Source organism: Zootoca vivipara, chromosome 2 (assembly GCF_963506605.1).
Source record: "Zootoca vivipara chromosome 2, rZooViv1.1, whole genome shotgun sequence".
Classification (NCBI taxonomy): domain Eukaryota; kingdom Metazoa; phylum Chordata; class Lepidosauria; order Squamata; family Lacertidae; genus Zootoca; species Zootoca vivipara.
In genome coordinates, this window is record NC_083277.1 from 116894610 (window position 1) to 116908132 (window position 13523).

A 13523-nucleotide genomic window follows, 5' to 3' on the forward strand; every position below is an offset into this window, starting at 1 on the left:
TGATTATTACTGTAAATATTGCTGCTATCATCATGTGTTAATTTATTTCTTAGTCTTTGAATCAATTAGGCTGCAATTCTATTTTGTAAGGAGTGAACTTGCTTTTGAGTCAATGTACACAGGGCTGCTCATTTTGGGGTATAAATTTTATTTCCGTCCTTCCCAGATTCTATTGTCAGTTCAAAAATGGCAGTTTTCATTTTAATGAATTCCCACACTTTACAAAGTTCCAGAGCCCAAAACAGGACTTCCTTTCCCCGTCACCCCACAAAGTAGTGACAAGGCTATCCAATGCAGATGGCTTATGTCATGTGACCCTTAACCAACAGTTGCCTTTGAAAGCATTGTTACATTGCCTACTGGGAGAGAACATTGCATCAATTACAGATTTTCTTACCTGGTTCCTGGCGTTTTCAATTTCTGACCGTATCCTTTGAATCATCCGGTTGAGCTCTGAAATTTCACCTTTAGTATTACGCAGATCATCGCCATGCTTCCCTGCACTAGCTTGGAGCTCCTCAAACTATTACAGCAGGGAAGAGAAGGGAAGGCAGAGATGGGTTGAAGGAAAGACACAATTACACAGCCCTGGTCAGCAATGAATGCCCCCCGATCTGAGAAAGCCCATTTTCAAAGATTCTGCTCATCCACAATCCTCATTTCTGGCATTGGCTGTTGGGAGGTCCAAATGACATCACCAAGGGGACTGGATTGAAGAAGCTAAGCAGAGCTCTGCTGGATCTAGCTAGCATCCTGTTTTCCCAGTGTGGCCAACTAGATACTTATGGAGGAAACCTACAGGCAAATCCAGCAAAATGAATAGTTCTCTTTCACTGTTTTTCCTCACTGACTGGTATTAAAAAGCAATGATGCCTTTCATCCTTCAGGCAGTTCACTGGTTAATGACCAGTTAATTTTGGGACTGCCAGTTACTGGCACCTAACACTCGACTCAGTCACATCTCAGCTGAAAGGACATGCCACATGGTTGAACTTTGCAAATTTGATATCTGAATTAGTCTCTCGTGTTCTGAATGTGTTTTGGCTCAAGATATTAGACTACTTAGAAAGTTAGAGTAGCTCGTGTGGACTTTCTCTATTTCTCCTCAGGGAGCAGGATTCAAACTGTTATGCAAGTGGATTTCTGGGACTATCCTGGCTACAATCCAATACGGAGATAAGATTTATAACAGAAATCTTGGGACTAGATTGTGATATCTTGTAGACCAAACTAGATGTGACCTGTTAAATGCACCTTTGCATTTCATAGACACATTCTTTAAATTGGAAATAGCAACCACAGTGGCAGAGGAGAGACTGAGAATTACAGTGCGACCTCGACTTACAAACTACTCGACATCAGACGTTTTCGACTTACGACGAGCGGAAAAAGTGGCTGCGTGCTTACGATTTTTTCGACATCTGAATGGAAAACCCGTTCGCGGCTAGATGCGGTTTCCTCGACTTATGAGTTTTTAGATGCGGTTTCCTCGACTTACGAATTTTTCCAGTTCCAATGCATTCCTATGGGAAACCGCTTTTCCTATGGGAAACTCGACTTACGAAGTTTTTAACCTATGAGTGTGCATTGGGAACGGATTAAATTCGTAAGTCGAGGTCCCACTGTATTGGGATCACAGCAGTTGGGGAGCTGGCATTTAATTATTTCCTTCCCTGCTTAACTATGACTGCCCCCCCCCAATTACTTCATATTTACTCCATTCCAACCTCCCCACCAAGCTTAAAAGATCTTAAGCATCTCCAGACCCATGTTTTATCAGAGGTGTCCCTTGGACGTACCAGGGCCCAAGGGCCACTTTCCATGCTAAATCTGCTCACCTTAGTTTGGTACCATGCCTCTGCTTCAGCTCGGCTCCGGTTGGCAATGTCTTCATATTGTGCTTTCACCTCAGAAACAATGCCATTCAGGTCCAAGTCTCGATTGTTATCCATTGAAAGGATGACAGCAGTATCAGACATGGAGGCCTGCAACTGACCTAGCTCCTGAAAAACATAGAGGACCAAATCTGGCTAGAAAACATTTCATATTTTGGGCGTTATTGGGGTGGGACAGGATCAGATTGGTAGGTGACACACATCTGTAAAATAGTCAGCTTTCTAGAGAACAGGGTCACATGGGGGAGACCTTGACATTCATAACAAACAACAACAATAATAACAACTGACGATTCCGAATTTTCAGTGGCAGATGGATTTTGGAGCTCTGGTGTGAAACATCAAATCTTTCTTCTATACATCATTAACAGCATCTAAAATTAGGACTATTGTTTGTGAGAAATCACATTAAGACAATGTAAATCCAAATGTTTAGGGGGGAAAGCAAAATGTAAAAGAAAGGATGGTATTTAGAAATGTCTTGCTTCGTCACAATGCTGTCTTAACATTTATCAGCCTGATTTTTAGGTCTATGTTTTGAAGGTAAGAAGAAGACTGAATACCGCTTCATAGAGTGCCCTCAGGAAGTTGAGCTCATCGGTCAGGGAATCCACCTTGGCCTCCAGCTCCACCTTGTTCATGTAGGCAGCATCCACATCCTAAAAAGACAGTAAGGAACCAATTTTTTGTGTTTTTATATTCTAATTTTGTTCCGTGAACTGCCCTGAGACCTTTGGATATAGGGCAGTATATAAATTCAATACATAAATAAACTTTGCTTGGATTTCATTGGAGAGAAAACAGTGAATGGGCACAATAATAATATAAAAGGATCCAAATGCCCAATCTTAAGGAGATTCATGATTGAGTTACAAAGGAAATGTTCTTTAGAAGCATTTGTTATTATTTCTCTCTCCCTTTTTATCTCAAAAAGAGCCATCTTTGTCAGCACAGACACTATTTTGGGGAAGAATAGGGACACCAATATGCCCAAGTCCATTTACTGCTTATTTCCTTGCTCAGCAACTAGTCTCCTAAAGGGTGATATGTGGGATAGTGGGCGGTGCCTTAGTCCAGAAAATGGCCTAAGAGCAAATTAAGGGTTTCAGAGAATTGTATTAGAAACAGAAATGAGAGCAGAAGTAGACACAATTTGCATATTCACCTCAGGTCAGGAACCCAAACCACACAAGCAGATGTAAGTAGCATCTACTATCTTTGCTTTTTTAAAAATCCACAAACGTTATACAGTTACATTATTTTCTGCATTTTTTAAAAAAATGTTTCCCTTCCATTGAAATGTATGGAGGTTAATTGTGTAATTAAAGGTAAAGGTAAAGGGACCCCTGACCATTAGGTCCAGTCGTGACCGACTCTGGGGCTGCGCGCTCATCTCGCATTATTGGCCAAGGGAGCCGGCGTACAGCTTCCAGGTCATGTGGCCAGCATGACAAAGACGCTTCTGGCAAACCAGAGCAGCACATGGAAACGCCGTTTACCTTCCTTCCTATTTATCTACTTGCATTTTGATGTGCTTTCAAACTGCTAGGTGGGCAGGAGCTGGGACTAAGCAACAGGAGCTCACCCCGTCACAGGGATTTGAACCGCCGACCTTCTGATCAGCAAGCCCTAGGCTCAGTGGTTTAACCCACAGCGCCACCTGTTTCCCCAATTGTGTAATTAATTACATATTTAATTGCATTAGTTTTGGCCATAGTGGACAGCAAGATGAATAATGTAGGTTATAGCAGAAGTTGAACTGCAGTAGAATACAAGCAGGGCTGATTGTGTTGAACACAGGATAGGATGGAAATCACTGCTTCCTTACACTCCTAGAACAAATTCACCTCCTCCTGATGCCAGTTTCTCGACTCTTTTGCTCCTAAGTTTGTAAGTGGGAGGCTAGTGGAAGATTTGGTTCCAGGTGCTGACCCTTTGCTTTCTTCAAAAGTCACTCAGAATATAGAACCAGTGAGATGCTTGCTACAGATGGTCCTGGGGAATAATCACATGTGGAGAGGGAGAGCTACCACCTTCCTTAAATGGTGCCCCCACATATTCTCTTTTAAAGCTGGCACAGAATGCATGCCTTATGTGTACATTTCCCTCCAGCTTAGTACAAAATGCACCAAGAGAAGTCACACCAAGCCAACAAGTCCTTTTCTTGCTGAATGAAACATAAGCTCAGATATAATATTGGGTCCCTCTTACTTAACCCAGCTGGTCATCAACCTTCAGAGCACGAAGCCTCACCTTCTTGAGCATGACAAACTCATTTTCGGCAGATGTGCGCCGGTTGATTTCCTCTTCGTATCTATCAGTACAAGAAGCAAAAAGTTTCAGTTTGTAACTGTATTACATCTATTCATCGTGCCTTTAGGCATTTCAAAATGAACCACAATGATAATGTAGTACATAGCACATACGGCACCTATTGCCATAAATCACCTCTGAAAACTTTTATCTATTTCCAGTGTGTTCCAAGTGGGTAGATATGATGTTAGGATATGAGCCCTGATTGCAGAGCCTTTGACATTGTACTCTGCTCACCCTATATATCTGCGGAAAAATACCCCCAAAGTCAGGGTGTTGTTTAGAGTGTGCCTGCAGATCATGGACCCCCAGATTTTTTTTTGTATGTTTCTGATTGGTACATGAATTCAGGGGGAAATTAATGGGTGTGTTTGTGATTTGATTTACTCACTAAACTGATGGTTGGTGGGAATAACTTAAGATGGTTTTATGTAGTGATGTTTTTGATATAATGGATGGGGATAATTGAGGGAGCACTGATTTGGTATGGAGTAGGATGTTTGGGAAATCAACTGATGTACAAATTAATTTAAGAATTTATCTGGGATCATTTGGATGGAAAATTAGTTGGTTCAGCTTCTGTGACATTTAAATTCAACAGTCACGCCCATATATCACAGTAGCATATGAAAATATTATGCAAGTATATGTCTGTGGGCCTCCAAATTTCAAAAACATTATCAAAATATTCAATTACCATTGAAGTTGCCTTTAGTCAACTGACTAGTATCCCTTAAATTCTTTGAATGTATCACTCAAGGTGTATCCTCATTCCCCACCCCGAGGCATCATTTGGTTTCAACTGCAAGGACCACCAGCTCTCACAGGAATCTCAAAAGTCCTTCTTGGGGAGCCTTTGTCATGAAAGGTGAGGTGCATGGCAACTTGGAAAAGGGACTTTCCTGTGTTGGCACCCCAACTCAAAAATGCTTTCCTCCAGCCTGCTCACTTTGTTTGCTGAGTTTTATGCAGCAGGCTATGGCTTTTTATTCTTCTTCAGGTTTCTAATGTTTCATTGAGTTAAGCTGTTTTACATGCCTTTATTGCTGCTTTGTAATTAATGTGTGTGCTTTTGGAATGGCTATTTTAATAGTTTTGTTTTTAAACTCTGGAAGCCACCTCAATTAAAATAATCATAAGAACCAAACAAGTAAACTATTGAGTGTATGTTTTGCCTATCAGGAGTTAAGAAAGCATGTAAAGCTGAAGCCAAAGGTTCCAACTTTCATCTGTTAACCTTAACAGTCAAGGAAGATGCTGTGGGATTTGGCTGGAGAGGTTGTGGCACTCCTTTCCCCCACTGTGACAGTGTCCATTAGTTTTCAGGCTTGGAGCTGAATGACAGCCTGGGTAATTGAACTTGGGCTCCAGAGGCATTCCTCTCCTGATTTCTCTGCTCCAGAACAAACGGCTGTTTAACCTTGGGGTGGGGGGCTGCTTGAGGAATTGTACATGCCAATGAAAAAATAAAATCATACAAGAAATGATGTTCATGTTGGTAGCATAGCACAAAACCAGTAGCCCATACCTAGCAGCCTGCACACAGCAGAGGTGCATAGAAGCAGAGATGCGCTTGCAAAGCAAATCCCCCCCATGGATGACTTAAGCAGGTGAGGTAATCCACAAGCTCCAGACGAAAGCAATTAAATCCCCAAGTCTCATTAGCCAATCTGATCTGGAGACAAACTCTCACATTAATTCCACCTTTGAGTGACAGGTCTCATTGTGTCATCGTGGTGTGGTCTGAGATAGTAGCCCTCATTGTGTCATCTGAGGTTTGGGAGTTTCCCCTGTGCAAACTGGTTTTGTGCCAATTGAAGCCTTTACGAGTTGCTTTATCTTTGCACCAGCTATGAGAACCAGGACTGGCCCTACCATTAAGCAGCGAGGCCATCTGCCTCAGGCAGGGATGGGGGAGAAATCCAGTTTTATTTGCACCTTGATGAGATACCAACTAATTCACACTTGTCAAACCAATATGCAAACAAAAATTGTCCTTGAAAGTTCTCTAGTTTGATGCCGTTCTCCAGCCAGTGTGTTAAAATATGCATATGTTAAGGCAGTGTGCAACAGAATGCATACAGCAGTGAAAGTAACATGCAAGATAATAGATTATACAGTCACAGAATGCATTATATATTAGGGAAAATTGCTTGCAGAAATCTGTTTATTAGTAAAACTGCATCCAAAATAAGTGTATCAGGAGAAATTCTAATTAAATTCTGTTTTTATTAAAAATCAAATTGCTATGGAAATGTGGAGAACTGAATTTAATATTTTAAAAATGAGAAAGTGAGAGAGATCAAAATTGACAGATTTGACCACTCCTAACCTATGCTGACAGATTTTGACACCCACCCACACCCACACCCACACCGTTTTCATGGAGCATTAAACCCTTCCGTTCAGACCATTTCGGTCCCCAGCTCCAACTGTTAAAGAGTAACAATCATAGTAACATCAAGATGGTAATCAAAGTGGGCATATCTGGCCTGCCACCAAGTCTTGGTGGTACATTGCCAATTGGCACCCTCATGGAATCATAGAGTTGGAAGAGACCACAAGGACCATCCAGTCCAACCCCCTGCCAAGCAGGAAACACCTTCAAAGCATTGATCTAGATGCTATACTCCTATTGATGCAGCCCAGAATTGCATTGGCTTTTTTAGCTTCTGCATTACACTGTTGACTCATGTCAAGTTTGTGGTCTACCAAGACTCCTAGATCCTTTTCACATGTACTGCTCTCTCATCCAGGTCGTTGTTCTAGCATGCACCAACTTGGCACTCAACCTCAATGGCTTAACAACCAATAGGAACCAGCATAGCTTCTTTGTGGCAGAGGCAAATTCCAGAACACACTTAACCCAGGTGTTAGGGACAGTTGACCTGTCATCAGTCCCATCATTCATGGCCAATTGCTGGGGATGATGGGGTTGTAGTTCAGCAACATCGGGAGGGCCAACGGCTCCCGACCCTTGGCCTAACCCTTTGTTTCCTACACTTGGCCTGCCACTCTTTGTTCACCACTTTTGCCCATGCCTGTCTTACATTCAAATCCCCTTCCAAAAGCTCTCAGGGACAAACAAAAGAAAAACAAAGAATATTAGTATCTCTGACCCAAGAAAAGAACCGTCAAGCAAAATAGTCCTCAAAGCCTAACTACTGTCTCACTTCAATTGTCAGGACTAGCAGATGTTAAGGTAAAGGTAAAGGTAAAGGACCCCTGACAGTTAAGTCCAGTCACGAACGACTCTGGGGTTGCGGCACTCATCTCGCTTTACTGGCCGAGGGAGCTGATGTTTGTCCGCAGAGTTTTTCCGGGTCATGTGGCCAGCATGACTAAACCAGAGCAGTGCACGGAAACGTCGTTTACCTTCCCACCAGAGAGGTACCTATTTATCTACTTGCACTTTGACGTGCTTTTAAACTGCTAGGTTGGCAGGAGCTGGAACCGAACAATGGGAGCTCAACCCATCGCGGATATTCGAACCGCCGACCTTCTGATCGGCAAGCCCTAGGCTCAGTGGTTTACACCACAGCGCCCCCTGCGTCCCTTTAGCAGATGTTACAATGCCCCTAAATTGGATTTTCTCTCCCTCTCAGTGAGGCCTAGTCAGTGTACTAAATCCGTCTCATAAGGTAGGTTTCCCGGCCTTGCTCTTGCAGAAGGGGCAACAAAACAAAGTCTCAATGATACAGAGAAGACCAGCTACCAGAGAGTAATGCTCCTGTCCTTATTCCGCAGGGTGTAACCTGTCTTGGAGTATCTCTGGTGTTTAGGTGGAGCTGCTGCACAGATGTGTGTGATCATGGCAGTCCAAGAGAAGTATCTCTAAGTGAAGGCGGTCTGGCTTCCAGCTAATTCAGCTTCTATATGTTTATATGTGTATGCCCCACAAGCAGCTTTTCCATATTAACGTCTTCCCGGTTACTTGAAAAGTTGGCTTTTTCAGCCAGTAGCTTCAAAAGGGCTGAACCAAGCCTTGAGGCAAAATGTCCAGATTGTGATTCACCATATCCTTGTTTGACTCACTTTGAAAAGATTTGCCACTCTGCATTCTGAACTATTGTTGCGGCATTTGAAAAATTGGCCCAACATGCCAAGAATCTCCGAAAAGGCCCCTTTCTCTTGATTTCAACCACATCAAAATTGCATGACTGCATGACTCAGTCTTGAGTCAGTAGCCAGTTTCCACTACTCCCTGGTATTATTAGTAATTGCTTCTATAAAACGTTTTATCAGCATACGCTTATATTAGTCAAGTTGCCTTTGACATTTATTTATTTGCCATGTTGTTGCATTTAGGGAAGGGGTGAGAGAGTTGCTTATTTTCATATACTGGAGATATTCAAGAAAGGTCCTAGTCATATAACTTGTCTGAGACAACACAACTCTACATCTGGACCAAGAGAAAAGCATTGCTCTATCACGACTGCAAAGTTATTTTTTCAGAAATGACAGTATGAATCCAATATACACAACTGGAACAATTTTATAGCACTAACATACTCTTTTAACATCTAGGGAAATGCGATTAATACAATGTCATCACTGTATATGACAAAATGCAAGATAAACAAAACAGTTCCATGTCATTTTGTATCAGGAAGTTTTTAATGTTTGACATTTTAAAGTTTAAGTTGTCAAGTTTGATGTTTTATTATGTTTTTATATGTGCTGGAAGCTGTCCAGAGTGGCTGGGGGAACCCAGCCAGGTGGGCGGGGTAGAAATAAAATTATTTGATTATTTATTACCAAATATATTATGTGTATACAGGAGTTCATAGTGCATACAGGAATGGATGCTTGCATATGTCTATGACAGTAGCATACATCCCATTGGTAGAGTCTACACACCAGAGGGAATCTGAACAGCCTCTGTGTTTAGCCCGCTAGGGTACTGTGAGGGGGAAACAGTACAGAGAGCCCCCTCCCATCTTGAGGAGCAGTTCCTCCACCAGCAGCGGAGCTAGCGGGGAGGGGGAAGAGTCCAGTGGGGAAGGAGGAAGTAGGAGACAGGGCTCTGGCAGGATAGCAGAGCCCCTGTTGCACGTGAGAGAGGAAGAGAGAGCAGGGGAAAGGGGGGGAGAAGGAAAACATGGAAAGGAGACCCTTTTTTCCTCCGGTTCCGGAATTACGCAGGAGGAAACGCGGAAGGAGATTTGGGGTGCCCAGACTCTTATGTTGGAAGAAAACGCGGGAAGCGCCATTCCAGGGTTCTGGGTCAGACTAAGAAAATGTATCCTGTACAGCTCTAGCACTGTAAATAGCCTGCACACAATAAAAGCATGAAAAGGCAACGGTCTGGAGAGTCGTTACTCTAGAGTAGTCGCAACGCCTCCTCTGTGACAGGTACATTAAAGCGGGCATTATCACAGCTACTCTGCTACTTTCTATCTCTGCCTATGAAGATGGTTCGAAAACCTCAGCTAGTACAGAATTCGGCAGCCAGGTTAATCACCAGGGCAAGATGATTTCAGCATATTACACTGACGCTGGCCCAACAACAGTGGCTACCAGTTAGTTTCCAGGCCCAATTCAAAGTGCTGGTTTTGACCTATGAAGCCTTAAACGTTTCAGGACCGCAATACCTCAAGGACCGCCTCTCTCCACATGAACCTACCTGGACCATGAGATCATCCTGAGGCCCTTCTTTGTGTGCCTCCTCCACATGAGGTCCAGAGTGTGTCAACACAAGAACGGGCCTTTTCTGCAGGGGCTCCCTGTTTGTGGGGTGCTCTCCTCAGGGGAGGCTCGCCTGACGCCTTCATTATACACCTTTATGCACCTGGTAAAAATGTTTCTCTTCTCCCAAGCCTTTGGTTGATTAACATTCTGTGTCCCTTTAAATGTGTTTTGTGGGATGAAGAGGCTATTGGTTGCTTTTGTTTTTATTTTGTTGTGTTTTTATTTTGTGTTTTTATTTTGTGACCCACCCTGATGTCTAGGTAAGGTAAAGGTAAAGGTAAAGGACCCCTGGACAAAAGGGGGTTGCAGCGCTCATTTTGCTTTCAGGCCGTGGGAGCCGGCATTTGTCCGTAGACAGCTTTCCAGGTCATGTGGCCAGCATGACTTAACCACTTCTGGCACAACGGGACACCGTGACGGAAACCAGAGCGCACAAAAACGCTGTTTCCTTTCCCGCAGCAGCAGTACCTATTTATCTACTTGCACTGGTGTGCTTTCGAACTGCTTGGGTGGGCAGGAGCAGGGACAGAGCAATGGGAGCTCACTCCATTGTGCGGATTCAAACCGCCAACCTTCTGATCGACAAGCCCAAGAGGCTCAGTGGTTTAGACCACAGCACCACCCTTTAACCCTGAGATCTGCCGATGAAGGGCGGGATACAAATTTTAATAATAATAATACTAATAATACTTTCTAACTCTGCACTCTCAAGTCTGCTGGAAGAGCAGATAAATATCTGCCCCCCCCATCAGATATTCACTTACTTGGTTTTGAAGTCTTCAACAAGATCCTGCATGCTCTTCAGCTCCCCATCCAGCCGCCCCCTCTCATTCATCAGGCTGCCCAGCTGTTTCCTTAGGTTATTAATGTAAGCCTCAAAGAATGGATCAAGGTTGCTCTTGTTGGCACCGGATTTCAAGCCTTGATCCTGCAAGAGGGTCCACTTGGTCTCCAGAACCTTGTTCTGTTGCTCCAGAAAACGGACCTGAAACAAAGGAACACATGAAGCTCTTTCTACTGAATCAGAATCCCAGTTCAACTAGCCCAGTCTTAAGAAGAGTCCCTCTGGATCAGGCCTAAAGCCCATCTAGTCCAGCATCGTAGTTCTCACAGTGACCAGTCAGATGCCTCTGGGAAGTTCGAAAGCAGGACCTGAACGCAACAACACTCTCCCCACCTGTGATTCACAGCAACTGGTATTCAGAAGCATGGCACCTTCAACAGAGCATTGTTTTCATGGCTAGTAGCCATTGATCTTTCTCAACATTGCTATATGAGATCCTCTTAACTGGAGGTGCCACAGGTTGACCTACTGCAGGTGCATTGAGCTACAGCCCCTTCACAGTTGAAACAGCTTGTGTGGGTTTCTTTTTCCAGGCAACCCTCGTGAAAAATGTAGATAACATGTGGCTTTGACATTGGTATGGTGACCCCCATCCCAATTTAGCCTCACTATTTTATATGGTTCTTACTGTGTGGTTTTATGTATTTTGCTGTAAACCACTTTGACATTTTTTAAATGAAATGGCAGTACATAAACATTTTTATATATAAATAAAAGCAGTAAACTGGGCAGTGCGATTGCCTCATCGCATCTTCAAACTGAAACTCATCAGACCCTGAAGAAAATCTTGCAAAGGTGCAAGCAGGGATTTGGGAAGTTGTGGTCTGGAGAGAGGCATGTTAGAGCAGACTTCACAAGGAACAGATCACAGGAAGCAGTCTTAAACCTGATGAGGGTATTTGTAAATTTAGCCTAATATTGGTTACTCTGACTGGCAGTAACTCTTCAGGGACTCAGGGAGATCCTTACCATCACCTGAAATCCTTTTAGATGCAGATGCCAGAAACTAAAACTGAGGCCTTCATTAGGCAGAACATGCTAAGCTAAGTAGTAAAGGGGGTAGAAATTGTGCAATTATTCAGTTAAATGGTAGCTTCTGCACCATGAAAAATAGTCTAAATCCTAGTTTTTCTTTCCTAGACAAAAGGAAGAGAGCCAAAATGAATTCTGAGTGAACAGAAAGCTCAACCAAATCCTCCCCCCAGTTTAAATTTGCTCACAAAAATGTTGAATTTATCTTCTCCCACTTGAGTCCATCCTCCACAATATTTCCAGTTATGGTTGATGGGTTTTAGATTAGAATGAAGAAACAAGACTTTTAACTATTCAGTTAGACTACTCTTGGGTGGGAGGGTGGGGATATCCTAACCCTTGAACTTAGAAAGTGAAATTCAAATTCACTTTCTGATGATTCGACAAACACCCTGAATGGGTTTTTTTGTGTGTGTATTGTTATAACACACATACACCTGAATTCCTAAGCCAGCCAGCCACCCAGACTCAGCTTGTCTCTATACTTACATGTTAAGACATACAGTATGCATTTGTCTTGAGTCTACCTCCTTATCCTCACATAAGGCATAAACATGGTTTTCTTCTCTTCCTGTACTATCCTACAACAGCTGAATGAAGTCTCACCTTGTCAATGAAAGAAGCAAACTTGTTGTTCAGAGTCTTGATCTGCTCCTTCTCCTCTTTCCGCACCTCTTGGAGAGAAGGATCAATTTCCAAATTGAGCGGTGCCAGGAGACTTTGGTTAATGGTTACTTCTTGGATGGTGCCACCAGCGCCAGGTCCACCGCCACCAAAGCCCAAGGAACTTTTGGATCCACCAAATCCACCACCAAAACCAAATCCTCCTCCTCCTCCTCCACCACCACCCAAACCAAAACCACCACCTCCAGCTCCCCCGCCAAAGCCATATCCACTACCAGATCCTCCACCAAAACCCAATCCGCTGCCACCGCCACCGCCACCAAATCCACTGCGGAGGTTGCTTGCTCTGCTGCTGGAAATTCTCCTAGTGCCACCAAAATTATAAAGACTCCTGCTGCCAAAGCCACCGCCACTACCGCCGCCACCACCAATACTGATCCTTCCAAAACTGCTGCCTCCGCCTCCACCACCAATGCCAATTCCGCCAGCTCTGGCAAGAGAAAGTGAGCTGAAACCAGATCTATTGCTACTTGGGACAATGGCAGAGGTGGTAGTGAAGGCCCTGCTGCCACCGCCACTGCCTCCTCCAGCCCTGATACTATAGGACTGCCGGTTCATCTTTGTGGATTGCCTCCGAGAGACGTTGCTACAGAGGAGGAAGCCTAAAGAGTGGTGCTCTGGTGGGAGAGCCCTTGAACATGCCTTCTTTTATCCTCCGGGGCCCCTGGGTTTGGCCGCTTTGGAAGTCAGGAGATGAATTTAGCGCATTCATGATTTTGACACACCTGGAACGCAGGTGTCCAACTGGACTTGTTCAATGCTAATTTGAAGAGAACACACACACACACACACCCCTATGTAGGGATATGTGCTTGCATCGCCTGAGGCCTTATGATCAAATTACCAAGTATTCAGAAACCAACCATGTGTTAAGGGTTAATCTAGCCAGAAGCTGTCAAATATTTAAAGGAAGTTCTCCTTGCTTGCTGGCTGGCTTGCCTTTCTTCTTCTTGAAGAAAATTCTGCACAGCATCATAAATTTTATGCAACTGAAACATTGAGTTTGAAAGGGGATTGATCAGCTTTGGCTGTCACCATTCATTTGTGTGCATTATGTTTTGTCA

The 13523-nt window shown here is 43.7% G+C and overlaps 1 protein-coding gene across 1 annotated transcript in view; it reads right to left on the reverse strand.

The window, feature by feature from the left end:
• The window catches only part of LOC118077351 (keratin, type II cytoskeletal 5-like), a 39928-nt gene extending 26911 nt beyond the window's left edge, over positions 1-13017 (reverse strand). The window contains exons 1-6 of the mRNA XM_060272109.1: positions 12382-13017; positions 10664-10884; positions 4149-4209; positions 2459-2554; positions 1839-2003; positions 398-523 (exon numbers count right to left, since the gene is read on the reverse strand). Of these exons, the coding sequence (XP_060128092.1) occupies positions 398-523; positions 1839-2003; positions 2459-2554; positions 4149-4209; positions 10664-10884; positions 12382-13017 (1305 nt within the window). The remainder of the gene's footprint in view (positions 1-397; positions 524-1838; positions 2004-2458; positions 2555-4148; positions 4210-10663; positions 10885-12381) is intronic.
• Between the last annotated feature and the right edge of the window lie 506 nt (positions 13018-13523).